The following is a 15414-nucleotide window of genomic DNA, read 5'->3' as shown; positions in this document are numbered from 1 at the left end:
CGAAACTCTCTTAAATGAAATTGCTGCTTAAATGGAACAACTGCCTCTAACATCATTGGTATTTTTCTTGAATTCTGCACCCCTTTTCATCTCTCAGTAAACGAAACTCCTGTTAAATGAAACATATTTTCCTGGTCCCTTCAGTTTTCGTTTAACAGGAGTCTACTGTACTTCCCTTTGAACCAGAAAGAATGACACTTGCATATGCCTTGTTTCAAGTTTAAAAATATTGTGCAGGGTAGTTGGGTCATGACAAATATGCTCATTTTCTTTATAATGTGATACATAATGTGATACATATAATGTGTATATACTATTTGAATTTGCTTTGAATTCGCTTTGGACCTAAAATTTACTATTCGCACAATCCTACTTACAGGGTTTCACATTTAAAGCAACACAGTGACTACGAGGAAAACTGTATTTAAAGCATTTGGTTTAACTTTGATCGTCAAGGGTTCTCATGCTCCGAATCCTCGGTGTACTAGCTTACTTTTGTTTCACTTACATTACAATGCTTCCCCTCCCCCCCTCTCCTGAGGCCAGTCATTGAGCCTGTTTACTTATGTCTCAGCAGCAGAACACAACAGCGTCAGTGCCCCAACAGTCAAATGATTAAAAAAGTCACTCACGTCATCAGACCACCAGTTCATGTCACAAATGGTGAGGTGAGTGGACTCCGGGCGAAGAGAAAGGTAGCGGCGTTTGTTCAGCTTGTGTGCTTGAGGATTTAGGTGGTCAAACTTGGGCTGCATGTAGAAATGGGGCTTCAGCTGTAATTATTCCCAACATTACACGATTACCTTAATGGTTAAAGAACTCTTGCATCAAAAGTATATTAGCCACAGTTTTACTCAAACTGAGCAGCTCATTTTGATTTGTACAATTCCTACATGGGTGCTGTGATAACTGAACCTAGCAAGTAGAACAATAATTTGCTGGTGCTCTTCCTGTGAGCTCCTCGCTATATTATGCACCCAAAAGAGCATTGCTGATTTTATAACAGCACCACACAGGTGCAATTGGTTCCATCTTGATAGACCAAGTTACAGCGCAGCGGTCCTGGGCTTATTCACTTGCGGTTATACTGTCCTTCTGCGCACTGGTTACCTACTTCCTACAGGCATCAAATGACATCACAGAAAATGTAGCAAACAAACAAATGAAAAACTAAGGAACAAACTATGTGCTCAGCGAGAGCAGCTACTTCATCCTTTTTTAAAAAATACCCAGCAATACAGAAGAATGCAACCCGTACCATGTCTTCAAGCCGCCAGAGGCTTATCCTTGTAAGGGAAGGCACAGTCCAAACAGAAAGTGCTCCTGAGGTGTGAGCAGCGGCCATTTTGGTTCCCGATGGGGAGATGCTTAGCTGGTACACTGTGTCCTGAAATGTATCACATTACAGCAAGCAGTGACTAATGCTTATGAAACTGGGGCTGCTATCTGAAGTTATCACTCTCGAGTTTACTCTAATTTTGCTCACTTTACGCATTACTTCAATATCACACAGAACAACACGCCATGTTTATGCATATTACCATGCGTAAGTCCAGAAGTTTACACTGTGCAGCACTTATTGAATGCAAGTTTTGCTTTTTGTTGCGGCTTGGCTTCAGGGAAGGCTACCCAGCCTTGGAGTAAACAATTCCTGCAGCATTTGTAGGGCAGAGAAGTTGCTTCGTGGCAGAGAAGTGTATTGTCATGAAATTGTTTATACGCTTCTACAGGCAACAACAGTGAGGACAATAATGCCTGTAATGATCATTACGGATATTACTGAATACATTCTATCCAACTACCAATTGCTCGTGGGGCTATGGTTTGTACCAATTATTCCTTGAACTATTTTATATTAAGATGCCATAACAATTAAGTGCACTTGCAGGTGCGGGCTATACATGATGAAATATGGTGCATTTAGTGGACAGGGTGTCGCGATTGCGGGCCCGCACTAATTATGGCGGCATTTAGCGGCAATCCATCCGCCGCGAGGGGGGGTACTGGGAAGACTTTACACATCCATTTCGTTCAACTTAACATGGACCATGCCCGCCGCACCTTTTCCGTCTTTTCGGAAAATATGGCCGAACACGACGCGCGCTTGGCCGCCGTTTCTGACCCATACCGACCATCTGGCAGGGTCCCTGCGTTGCCGCAGGACTACACCTCCTACTCGATCGTCGACGATCCCTCGGCCATGATAATAACGTGCAACCCGCCGTTCGACGTGTGCCCGGTACACGTAACCAAGAACGTGGTGGCGATTTATTGTGAGGCACGGACATTCACGTTTCTATTTGTGTCCGTCTACGCTCCGCCCCATTCGCCTCTCGAGAGCGTCCTGGAAGAACTGGAACGAGTTCTATCGTCGTCCAGGTCGCCCCACGTCATTGTGGCCGGCGACTTTAACTCCAAACACCGGCTGTGGGGACCGGCAGAGAGTGACGAGAGAGGCTTGCTGCTCGCGCAGTTTGCCCTATGGAAATATGGTGCACCATCATACTACCAAGCAGCATGCATCGTTGTGCTTTCTAGGTGACATGTTCCAGGGGTTCGAAAGTGTGTGGTGCATCTGAATGACTACACAAGTTGACAATTTCCGTTTCAAAAGGGGCAAAAGAACACATAATTCAGCGTAGAGCACTGCACAGGCCCGGGCCGGCCCGAAAGCCCGGGCCCGGCCCGGCCCGCGGGCCGGGCCGGGTAAGGGATTGCTTGATCGGGCCCGGGCCAGGCTCGGGCCCGTGACCTTCGGGCTCGGGTCGGGCTCGGGCCTGAGCCAGGCCCGTATTAGGCCCGGGTCTCATACATATCTGTATAATTGCGTGTGTACGTTGTTTGGCTTTGTTTTTGTTGTTTTTTGGGGTTCAACTTCTCGAAGCGACCCAGGCTGTATGAGACGCCATCGTTGAGGGCTCCGGGTAATTTAAACCACCTGGAGTGCATTGGCGTGCACAGAAATTGCACAGTATAAGACGTCTACAATTTTGCTCCATCGGTATGCTACACGTAATTTCAAGAAACGCCTAATATAAGTTTCCACCATTATAGTGAGTGAAAGACGTTCTCGGGTACCGTGTAAGGAAAGCAACGGTAAACTGCCTAGATTAGTACATATAAGATGTGCGCGTTTGTGTCTAGGGAAACATTTCGAGTATGAAGTTTGCAGGAGGCTTGCTACATTTACTCAACAGCCCTAGTTCGTATGCAATTGATGTAGACTCAAACGAAAAATGTCTGCCATGTTTTTTTTGTTTTTTTCACTTTATGGAGGTATTATATTTTGTAGTCGTTCTTTGAAATGCAAAAACAAGGCTGCGTGGTTAGCACTGCGTGCGTACATGAAACAGCCATCTAATTATATTTTACTCCAATTATATTTTATATGGCCCTGCAAATATGCTGCAAGAGTTTTACGGGCGTAATTAACCGAAAGTATACACAGTACCAGTGAAAGTCGTGACACTGAAAGACGTTCCTAAAACAATCTCTAGAAATTATCTTGTGTGCGGCACGTATCTTCACAATAACCGAAGTTTGGACAGTGCCTCCTTTACGCTCAAGGCATAACTAGCTGAAACGGGCCGGGCCGGGCCGGGCCGGGCCGGGCCGGGCTGGGCCGGGCCGGGCCCAAGCCTTTCGGGCCCGGGCCGGGTACGGGCCACATTTAAGAACACCGGGCCGGGCTCGGGCGGGCCGGAGCATGGCGTTTTCGGGCCGGGCCGGGCCCGGGCCGGAAAAATCGGCCCGTGCAGTGCTCTAATTCAGCGTATCGAGAAGCCAGAAAAACGTTCTTGCCAGCTATGCAATGATGGGGCTATTTGTAGAGAGTTTTCATATAGTAGTGAATTTAGCTTAAAAAATTACAGAAGAGCTTCACATACATTCACTCTTGATGTCAGCCACAACCAGCAGTGATCTTAATATCAATGAATACAATCGGATACATTCACGTATATCTTCTTGAAGTTCTCAAACTAACCGAAACATGAACCAAATGACATCTCTGAATACATAAGTTTCAAAACACAGCCAAGGGACTGTGTAAAGAAATAACAAAGCGCTTGCAGATAGAAAAAGGCAGAAACAACATGATGAGGACTTAAACGCTATCTTGGATTCAAGTGACAACAGCAAGCACAAACCAAGGCACATAAGCAAAACATATTGCCACTTACCTCTGTCTGCTTGTAGTAAAAGCTCATCTTCTTCAAAAACCGCCTTGGGTTCATGCGCTACAAAAAAAAGAAAAAAGAAAATTGGTTGGAGGGGGGGGGGGTGCGGGAAATGTTGCACATGAAAGGAGAGACAATTTTTGACATAGGAATAAATTGACATTTAGGGCTTTACACATCAAAACCAAACACTGATTACGTATGAGGCCTGCAATAGTGTGGGGAACTCTGCATTATGGCCCCCTGGAGTCCCTCAATGACAACCTAAATTTAACTGCACTGACATTATTGTATTTCGCATCTGTTGAAATGGGTCTTTAACACCTGGGATCGAACCCACGACCTTTAGCTATGCAGCACAACCTCACTGGGCTACCGTGGTGGGTTTGACAGAGGATATTGCTCTTAATTGAGCTGGCTTGGTGATGTGCTTACTAGGGGTGTGCGAATATTCGAAATTTCGAATATTTTTCTAATAGTGTTTGCTATTCGATTCGATTCGCACTGGAATTTTACTATTCGAACTTCCCAAAAACAAATACAGACAGCGTCCGACTGAAAGTGACCCCTTCAAATTTTCTATATGCTTCACCTCATTACACTCTCGTATTGCGGCAAAGCTGCCTTTCAAGCTCCGTTACGTTCGAACTTTGCCAAGACACAGTCAACGTCCTATTGTAAGTGATCCCTAGATTTTCAATATGCTTCACCGCATCACACCCCGGTATTGCGGCAAAGCTGCCTTTCAAGCTCCGTTACGGTCGAACTTTGCCATGACGCCGTCAACGTCCAATTAGAAGTGGTACCTAGATTTTCAATATGCTTCACCTCATCACACCCCCGTATTGCGGCAAAGCTGCCTTTCAAGTTCCGCTACGGTCGCAAATGTATTCAAGCAAACGCTTGTTCCAACATGGAGATGAAAGATGTCGCAGAGGTGGGGGCTCAATTAATGCTGTTTTGGGCCTGAAATTTGGGCAGCAAGTCTGAAAAATCAGACGCCGAAGCTTGTTAGCATCCAAAATTTCAGATGTTCTTGTATATTGACGTCTACGAGGCAGATTTGGAACTCCGGACTTGAAGGAAGCAGACCCTTGTCCGCCACATCAGTTGGGCTTCCACAGAAGTTGAAAGAGGAGGAGAGGCTGAGGAAATGGCATCTTTGCCTATCACGTGTAAAGTGTTGTCGGCAACACTTTGGTTGAACCAAATCGTACATAAATAGAATTGGGCCTTTACATTGCCTCATTCTTGATAAGACAACTATGAAACACCACCCCGCCAGTGCTTGATCAATCTAGCGAAAAGATACACTTTCGTGTTGCTGTCTCATAAGAATATGCTTAGGAATCCTAACTTTTTTTTCTGCAATTTCGCTTCGAATTATTCGAAAAATATTCTAGAAATATTCGAGAAATATTCGAAAAATATTCGATTCGATTCGCACTCACACTTCAATATTCGAATTCGCTTCGCACCCAAAATTTTGCTATTCGCACAGCTCTAGTGCTTACGGTAGAGAGACATTACAATGTACACAGGACACAGTGTTAACAGGACAGAACCTTATTTTACACATGTTCTGTTAATTTGAGCCTGACAGAACATTAAAATTCATTGGAAATGTCCCCTGCTCAAGTTTACAAAACTGTCTGCATGCATGGGCACCTTTAATGAAAACAGGTGAAATCAATGGCAGGCAGAACAAGTAAATTTTTAATATACAAAAGCAATGTTGTGTATCTATTTGGTTTAAAGGGACACTAAAGAGAAACAGCGAATCGGCCTAGATCGAGAAATTGTGCTCTGAGAACTTTAATGTCGTTAATTCTGCCATTATAGGTTTATTAATAGAGAAGAAAATCAAGTTCAAAGTTTCATTTTTAAATTTCGCGCTGAAATTTCCCCGCATGATGTCATGAATTTCAAAGTGTATTTATTGTATTTTGGCGCCACTGGTTCAACAAAATTACCCCGAACTTGCTATGTTAAGTCTATGGCCCCCTCAGAGGACAATGTACTTCATTTTTACAGATTAGGAACTACGTAGTCCCTAGTAGGCGCCGTCAAAACATTGTGACGTCACAGCGAATGGTGCGGAAAGTTCAAGGTGGCGTCGCCACCCACATTTTGTTCTTGCGTGTTTTCTCATATAAAACAGAAAAGAAGCCCCAATCATTTATGCAATGCAAAACAATAAGTAACCAATAGATGAAGATTAATAGTATAGCAACACGCATGGTATGACTGCAAATCATGGCAAAACTACTAATTACAACAATTATAAGAAAAAACAACAACAACAACAATAAAGTTCACAGAAACTGCTCAGCATGTACATTCACTTCTACCATATCTAAGCACACATTTAAAGATGAAGCGTTAGTAACAGAAGCACTAAGTTGGTTCCATTCTCTTATGATTTGATATAAGTGAATTGAGATTTAAGATCAACTCAGAAGGCAGCAAACAGACGATGTCACGCATTGATTGAACGGGGTGACTTACCAGCATGTCATCGCTGAGTGTTGTGACTAGCTTGTAGTGGGGATAGTCGGAGAGAAACCGCCAAGCTGTGATGCCGAATTCCAGGGCTGAGCCCTGGTTACTGTCACCGCCATTTCCCAGGAGCACGGGTGAGCGGCCTGCCACCAAGAGGACCTGATGGGACGGGTGGTACTGGACGCTGGTCACTCCCTTTGAGTAGAAGGATGCCAGGTTCAGGGTGTGGTTGTCGCGGTAGCCTTCAGATGGGCTGTTCACGTGGCAGAAAATATGAGCAATACACTCCGTGAAAAATTTTGGTTTTCAGTTTACAAACTTGACAGTTCATGTCTTTGACTTGTTTCGAACATTCTGATTCAAAGGTGTCCACACAGAGGGAGGGGGGATGAGGGAGGGGGGGGGCGAAGTCTGGGTGTGATCAACCACTTCCCCTAGGTAATTGTCCACCACTTAAGAGAAGCATGTTTTACTAGGCATGCAATGACACTGCACGAATGAACCATGCTTAAATACACTTCTAAATTTTGATCCCAACATCAACAGATTTACTTTTCGTGCCTCCCTCAATGTACACAGTTTGCTGTCTATAAGCTGTACAGAATGAAAAAGAAGGCAGCCTGTGTATGAATTTTTATCAAACATCTAATAGCAAATCAGCACTCATGATGGCTACTATCTTGGATGCAGTAAATTACATCGTGAATTTGTAAGAACTAACTCAAGTATTTCTCTCACATGAAATTTCTTATTTCTCCACATGCAGAATGTTCTCAAAAACAACTTGGTAATTCGACAGAAACAGGGGTCAAGGCAATAAAATAAAACTGACACAGTAAAGCATTACATTAAATAGATATGTAAAGGAGTCCAAAAACAAAAAAAGTCTGATAATATTTGTAATAATAATGCAAGAAAGGGAAAAATAATAATCGAAGAAAGGGAAAAAAAAGTGTCCTGCAATCCTACCTGAGCAGGTAGCTTTTTAGCTCACCCCTGTAGTTGACTGTTATGAACTCGTAAGACCTGCAAATGAAAAATGAGGAACATGTCAAGAGAATAATATTCGAAATTCGAGACACACTTAGGGTGCACAATTTTGACTACCACTTAAAGGCTTTAAAATCATAGTTCACCTTCCCTGAGTTCACCTGAATCATTAGAAAAAAGGTATTCCAATTCTTGTAAACCACATGATCTGTAAGTGTTGCATGCGTACACTTAATTAATATGATATCAGAGTTTTAATTCTTAAGTTAACACACAGTATGCATTGTGTGTATAAATATAAAAGCTACACTGGCCCTTTAAGCAATGCAGCAAAAATACAGAAGGAATAAAACAACACAAACCACTGTGTCTTGTGCACGCGAGCTTCAGTGAAGAGTATGCCAGCCATGGCATAACTGAGGTCGTGCAGAACTCCTTCAATCTGCACCACTGGCTGTAACAAGAGAGGAATGCCACACATACTTCATATGCTCAACTAGAATCATATTACATCCCAACTCATACTTACACCCCAGTGAAAATAACTATTTTATCTTACATTCAATGTAAGCATACGTATATTTTTAAATTCTGAAACATTCAGCAAGAAACATTATAGCTTTTCTCAGTTATACGCCACCTCATTCATGATATCAGAGTTCATTCTATTCAGGTTAGAATGAACTTGCAATTAGGAACAACAGTGACATAGCGATAGTTATACTGCGCATCAGTGAAACACTTACCTCCGGGATGTGGAAGAGTGTGCTGCCCACAGTGTCGAAAAACTCAACGCGCCCGGTGCTCAAGGCGACGGCCAGGAAGCTGCAGTCAGGAGACCACACGATGCGTCTCCACTGAGGCATTGGATCCCGGGGCACTGCATGACCAAACCCAAATCAACATCTGAACACTGCTGCCGTCATAGCTATTCATGGCGTCAACTTCCTGTATTTCAAATACGAGCTCAACAACCAACAAATAGTGGCCTGTGTATATGTATTACATTTGTAGCAGTGCGTAATGTGGTTTAAAGCAGTAAACATTAACAGCGACATGGGACAGCAAATGTGGGGACGTTGAAAAGAGATAAAATAGAGTAAAAAAAAGAAACTGGCACAAATATGACATTTGAACTTTTAAAAAATGGTGTTCAATGTAAGCCAAAGCTTATGAAAGTTTTCATGAGAAAAGACATTGCACTGAAAAATTAAAGAAACAAAAGTATATTATAGTTAAAAATGTTAATTCATCCACCTTCTCCGTACTGTCCAGCACAACAGCTTTTGCGCCCATTGTTTTAGCTTTATGAGGGTCTGAGGCAGAACTGCATTGTTTTATGTGAACCCGAGTGTGCTGGGCCATAAGTACTTTTGTTTAGGTCTGACTAGCCCCCCAGTACGAACACCACAGCAAACTCGTTTTACTGCAAGCTAGGGAATTCACAACTTATCATAGTCAGGCCAGTTTCTTTGACTAACTACCACTTAGAAACAAGATTGTGTTTGCCAATAACAGCAGAATGCTGCAAGGTTGAGCCACTACATAATTTCCTGATCATAACATCTAGGATTCGTTAGTGGCAACATTGTCATTCATGCTGATTGAAAATATCCATGGCTTCAAAACAAAAGCTTTAATGTGACAGTGACGGCAGTGAAGTCTGACAACATCCATTCTGCTACATGATGCTTCAATGATGTCTAGACATCTGCTGATAACTTTAGCTCAGGAACAATGTAAGGATATACAAGGCCCAACTATGCACTGAACATATGCAGGTTATGGAAAATTCCAGCAGTGCTCCGTACGTAGTGTGCTGCCAAATTTGACATGATTTACACATAACACAATGCTTAAATATCAATAAGAAGTGAACAAGCAAACCAAACGACACACAGCAGTGCCGAATGTGGCCATCTGGCATCTTCTGTTTCGCATTCCAAAAATCTCATGTTAGATGGGAACTACTTGCTTATTGCAAGAATGAAACAGTATCCAAAACAGTAAAATTTTGGGGGCAGCAATAACATCCTCTGCAAGGTTCAGATCACATGCTATCACACAACAAAAACGCACAAATGTGCTAAGAAGACGCTCACCAATTCCCCGGCCAATGACAGTTGCATATTCGTCCCTTGAGGACCTGCATCATGAATATTTTGTTATCATGAATATCATAAATCATGATATCATCATAAATATCATGAATATAGAAGGCAGGAAAGGTATATTTCATTCCACTTGCCTAATTTCCACACATTGGTCCTGTAGTATGGCCAGAACTTTGCCATCTCTGAAATATTGCGAAGATGTAGCAGAAAAAGCATTACTGAAACTGAGTGCTCAAGTTTAGTGAGCTTGTACTTTATTTTTACAGACCACAGCATGTGTTCGAAGTGAGCGTAATGCTACAAAAAACAAACACGGAACCGCTTGTTGAAGTAAGACTATTGTGACTTATAAATATATGATGAGGACACCTCTGCATATGCAAAGTGTGCAGGTGTTCTTACTTATACCTCAGCTTCACTGCAAAGCAGTGTCAACGGAAAAGCAGAAGGTGCTGCGTGTGTGTTGCCGACACTTCAGCAAGTTGTCTCCTGTGCATTTATTCGTAATACCAACAAACATGCATTGCCTATGTGGGAAGCAGCGATATCTGTCTTGCGGACTTGCCACATAAGGGGCGATGTGAAGAGAGCCACAGACACAGCGATAACGAGTGGTGTCTAGTTAGGATGGGTGCATGTCCCCATTCTGCAAGCGTAAACAGCAACATAAGTAACACCTTTCTCACCCTCCAACGACGAAGTGCCATTCCATGTGAAAGGAGCGGAGCCTTTGAACAGCGGGCGGTATACTGGACATTGACGTGGCCAGCAGTCCGAGCCAGCCCCAAAATCCTGTTAATGAAGCACATGGGCGAGGTTTGAACGGTAAGATTTGTGCCTGGAAGGCAACAGTGCACTGACGTTAAAGGAATGAAAGCGAATGAAGGTAACAATACCTGATCCCTTGCCATCTTCTGATCGCTCGAAAGCTGCTCGGCTCTGGAAACAACAAAAAGCATAATTTCAAAGCTCATACAGTGTTTCCAGTGGCAACGATCTAATACCTGCCTGACATGTATTCGTCTTTGACAGGTAAATAAATTTACCTGATCTATAGCAATCTCAATATTGTTAAGAAACTATCGGTAAATGCGCCTATTGCTGCTCGCAGTGGCCGAGATCTAAAGGCGGTGTCTATCATGTCAGAGTTGTCAGTTGCAACCATCGGTTTATAGTGGCAAGGATGTGGTGACAGTCACATGCAGCCGTACGGACAACATAACTATTCGACCTAACGTGTTTTGTGTGCGACAACGACACATGGTTTCTAAAATATTTTATTCAACGAATGTTGAGCTAACCGAAAACCGAGACCATCTGACGAAGCGAGACTTCGGCATCGCGTTTGTTGACTATCGACAACTCGTAATCCGCAACGCTTGCACGCCCTATTTATTTCAGGCTGACTTACCAGTTTCTCGGGTTCCTGCTGCCATTCTGAGTACGTTAGAAGTTCGTAGAGTATATTGTTCTCAGTTTCCATTCCACTTTCGTCCACGCTGTTTACGGCAGCAGGTGCCATCGTGGATTGCAACGGTGCATCGTCTGGTAACGATCAACGTTGCCCGCCGCACGTGAAACACGACTGCGCCTAGCCGAGCGTCGAGGTTTCGTTTTTTGTAGGCACGTGCGAAGAACCGATAATGCTCAAAACCGGGGTCACAGAAAGATAATATAGTAATAACTTCGTATTGAAGTAATTAAGCGTTTTTGAAGTAAGCTTTAAACGTAAATTACGTCAGAAAATACGTTAGGCTTACAATCTACGTGTCCAGTGACCGCAACGACTATCCAGGAGATGTCTCACGGAGACCTGTTGTTGGTACATGAATGTCCCACGGACCACCCACGGACGTATTTTAATTGGTCCAACGGATGCCCATTGCATGATAGCTAGCCCTCGCCATATTCCCCACTTTCCACGTCTTGCGGGCCAGGGGTGTAGCCAAGGGGGGGGGGGGGTTTCAAACCCCCTTCCCCGAAATTTTTAAATTTTGCTTGCGTGTATATATATATACACATGCAAACGCACGCACGAACATACATAAAGTATAATTGAACCACCCCCCCCCCCCCCCCGAAAAAAATTTCTGGCTACGCCCCTGTTGCGGGCATCCCTAATTAATGTGCGCGAAGATACTAGCTGGAAAACATCCCTTGATACGAGATACAAGGTATAGGATGTTCAGTGGATTTCCCATTTCTCTACAATATGCTGCGTGATATTGGGGCATGATTTAGATGACTCACGAGCATGTTATTTTCACTGGCAGCGATATTAACTAATACGAAGGACGTAGAGAGTATTGGCCTCGAGGCCCACCACTGGAAACGCCGGCGGCACCGTCGGCGTGACGTGCTTGGCAGGAGATCTCAGCGGCCGCGTCGGCCTTTGAAAACGAGTTTCAAGTCCCACATGCGCTGCGGACTGTTCAAATACGGAAGTTTTCTCGCATTTTCTGCTCAATTGAAACCATTGTAATAGAGTGGCTGCCTCCGAAGGCGACGAACAAGGGGCTCTACCACTACTCGGTGACGCAGTGCCGCGGGCTTACGCAACGGAGCCCAGTGTCAGCCTGAACCGGTAACCGCAGGACAATAAACTGCGTGAAGCATGGGTTGTAAAGCTAAGAACCGGCAAGTAGCCATCGGCTACGAGTCTTGTTTGCAGCAAGCACTTCCGCGACGAAGACTTGCGTTACTGCGTCGGGCCTGCGATGTTCGGTGAGTAGCAGACAGCGCGCACTAGACGATGGCTCACGCGCGCTTCCCGCCGGCAAATCATCGATGCTTATCTGCCACAGGATGGACAAGGCGCTACCTTTTACCACGTGCGATACCATCTCAGAACCCTCCCGTGCGACCTCTTGATCGTCGGCCCCGTGCTCAGCGTCCACAATATCGGCTGCAGATGCGCAAGTCATTGTTTAGATACGTTGAATTAAAAAACTCACAGGGTCCCTTATGCACTCGCCAAAGATGACTGGAAGGCGAAAGCCATCTTCTTGTCAGTCGATGTATTGATTCTCCCGCGCCCCCCCTCCAAAAGCGTTCTGCACCTAACGCGGTTTTGGACGGCCTCCGTGACCGATCACGGAGGCAATGCAAAGCGACCATGACGTTGGATAAGTCATCATGTGACGTCACGTTATGTGGCGTCATAATGACGCTACATATTTTGGCGATCTGTGACGTCATGATGACGTCATATGCATCATGCAAAGGGACCGTGTCGTGTGAATACGTCATCATGTGACATCACGTTATGTCACGTCAGGGTGATGTCATAATGAAGTTACAAATTTAGGAGGTCTGTGATGTCATGATGACGTCACAAGGTGACCTCATCACGTGACGATTATTTTCTGCGTCAATCGTCTTGACGCCGCGACGGTGAATCTTCCCGTTTGAAGAGGCATCTGGCTTTCGCCTTCATAAGCTACGCGACGTTTGCTGGCGGACGTACATAGCGAGAGAGTCAAATGCTGCGGCTGTGTGCTGCATTTATGTTGCCAATACCATTTTTTTCAGTCAAGCTTGCGTTCCCCTGACGCAAACACTATGTCCCAAATTTATTTGTGTCACTCTCAAACTGACGGTGGGCCTCTCCAACTCCATGTATTTTCTTGGAGCCTCATTTATTTCCGTGGGAAAGATGCCACCCTGTGTGCGTTAAACACGACACTGCTGCCAAAATTGCCGGGGTACTCGTCAAATATTTACTATCTTGTTTTGCGGCTGCTGGTTGCTGCAATGAACTTCTATTTTATTCACCGCTATTTCAAGTTCACGTGGGTCCTAGTTCACAGCCGACGTTTGCAGAACAAGTCCGGCGAACGTTACTGTATTTTCTTTCTTTTCCTTGACGTTGCATGCTACTACCACGCTCGGTCTCGTAACTACTTCTCCTTCCAGCAGCAATCTCGAAGTGGTGAAGCTTTGGTCTATGAATTTGTTGATGACAGAGAGCGGCAAGTTCACTGGAATGCAAATGTAACGATAATTAAGGAGCATTAAAAAAAGGCGTCGCATTTGCTCACGTTTTGTGTGAGCACCAAACGAAACGAATTTGCACTGAATAAAGAAACAGATGCAGCGGCATTTGCCCGCTGAGAAAGCCGATCAATACGCAGTGCGAGACAACTTCAGCGCGGTGCCGAAACGCGCTCGTAACAAAAGCGAAACCATCAGTACGAGCATACATGGCAGACGCTCATACATGCAGAGGCACCGTCAGTCGTCGCGAACCCGTGCGATCGCTGCCTCGAGGCTTCTTTCTGTTATGCTCCGTTTGGCTATACAGGCAGTCTACTCTAACGAGATATTTCACATATTAGATGCGAAGTATCTAAGGCCGAGCTCAATCCGGTAGTGTGCGGCGTGACCACCCTTACTGCGCATGCGCATACCCTCTCCACACACCTCCTCTCCACTCACCCTCTCCACTTTCCCTCTCCCCTCCCCTCTCCACTTTCCCTCTCCCCCCCTCTCCACTTCCCATCTCCACTTTCCCTCCCCACTTTCCCTCTGAAACGCGGGCTAGACATGCCGAAATTCTCTCCTGCGCAACGCCGCGATGAGCTCAAGCGCATGCGCGTCCCCTCCCCTTCTTTCTCCTCTCCTACGCTGCCCCCCTCTCGCCCGCCTGTCGACCGCGTTCCCCGCTCGCCCTGTGAGAATTAACGGCCAGGCTAGATGGAAGATACGACGCGCGTAGCGTCCCTCTTCGCGTTCCACGACGCGAGGTCGGTAGCATGCCCAACGAACGCCAACGGAACGCGATCGGGCAAGTGCTCCGGCTTCGCATCGCCTCATGGTCCCCTTTAGCGGGAGATGGTGTAATTTTTTTGCACTCAGCGAGTGACTACCTTTCACACAAGAAGCCGGTTCAGGCAGGGTTGCCAATGGTGGCTACTTTTCGCCAAATTGGCGAATTTGAGAGGCCCGTGGCGACCTAAAATTATGAATGGCGACATGGCGAATTTTTGGCGATTTTCGGCTTAGGTCTCCATCGAGTTTTGAATCCTAAGCTCAGTGTCTTCCCAACAAATCAGCGGCAACATTCTCAGTATTTTTCTTGGTTTTAGACCCACGAGTAGAATGTGCACATTACGCGTCATTCGGTACGTCCGTCCTGTACGTAACTCGTGTGTACCTCCTCAATTCATCTAGAGATAATAAAACGTTTATTTGATGTTCTGTGAAAATAAGATCAGTGAGTGGGATCCTTAGTTCGGGATGCCATCTAGATGCAGGAGGTACTGGAACGTCCCCCAGCGACATTCTAGCAAAATGTAAGTCAGCGGACTGCCTTGCAAACCGCGAGGGGGCAGTGATTGACTGTAGGTTTATGGCTTTAGGCAGGGGGAGGTTACTCCGTATACCTCCCATAGGACGTCTTAATTCATGACGTCAGCGCTGGCAGCGCCAAACGTCCCTTCAGTTACTATCCTGGCGGCTGGGATTCAGAAGCTCAAACTGCAGAATGGCGGCGCACACGGTATGCGTCGTCATGGCAACACCAGCCGCGCCTCGCACCTCCTCTCCTAGCTCTCTCGCAAGCGCCGTGTTTTATTCTTTTTGTTTTGTTTGCGTGCTGCGCAGCCTCCTCCCCCACTTTTTTTCATGAA

At 45.3% G+C, this 15414-nt stretch overlaps 1 protein-coding gene across 1 annotated transcript; it reads right to left on the bottom strand.

Moving 5' to 3' along the window:
- Positions 1-563: 563 nt before the first annotated feature.
- LOC119385990 (NBAS subunit of NRZ tethering complex) lies at positions 564-11345 on the bottom strand. Its single transcript, XM_037653345.2, has 12 exons — positions 11196-11345; positions 10681-10723; positions 10471-10576; positions 9919-9966; positions 9773-9816; positions 8417-8550; positions 8033-8124; positions 7650-7706; positions 6687-6933; positions 4182-4238; positions 1259-1387; positions 564-749 (listed from the first exon to the last, which is right to left on the bottom strand). Exons 1-12 carry the CDS (start codon positions 11304-11306, stop codon positions 564-566), a joined length of 1254 nt encoding a protein of 417 aa, XP_037509273.1. The 5' UTR covers positions 11307-11345.
- Positions 11346-15414: the final 4069 nt, after the last annotated feature.

Source organism: Rhipicephalus sanguineus, chromosome 3 (assembly GCF_013339695.2).
Source record: "Rhipicephalus sanguineus isolate Rsan-2018 chromosome 3, BIME_Rsan_1.4, whole genome shotgun sequence".
Classification (NCBI taxonomy): domain Eukaryota; kingdom Metazoa; phylum Arthropoda; class Arachnida; order Ixodida; family Ixodidae; genus Rhipicephalus; species Rhipicephalus sanguineus.
Note: the sequence above shows the minus strand (reverse complement) of the source record. Positions and strands in the feature narration are given on the sequence as shown.

Coding starts and splice junctions, on each gene's coding strand:
- LOC119385990 (XM_037653345.2), bottom strand. CDS start 11,306: ATGGCACCTGCTGCCGTAAACAGCGTGGACGAAAGTGGAATGGAAACT. Junction 4,239..6,686: donor CACTCAGCGATGACATGCTG/GTAAGTCACCCC, acceptor TTTTTTTTGTAG/CGCATGAACCCAAGGCGGTT. Junction 750..1,258: donor TCTGGCGGCTTGAAGACATG/GTACGGGTTGCA, acceptor TTCTACATGCAG/CCCAAGTTTGACCACCTAAA.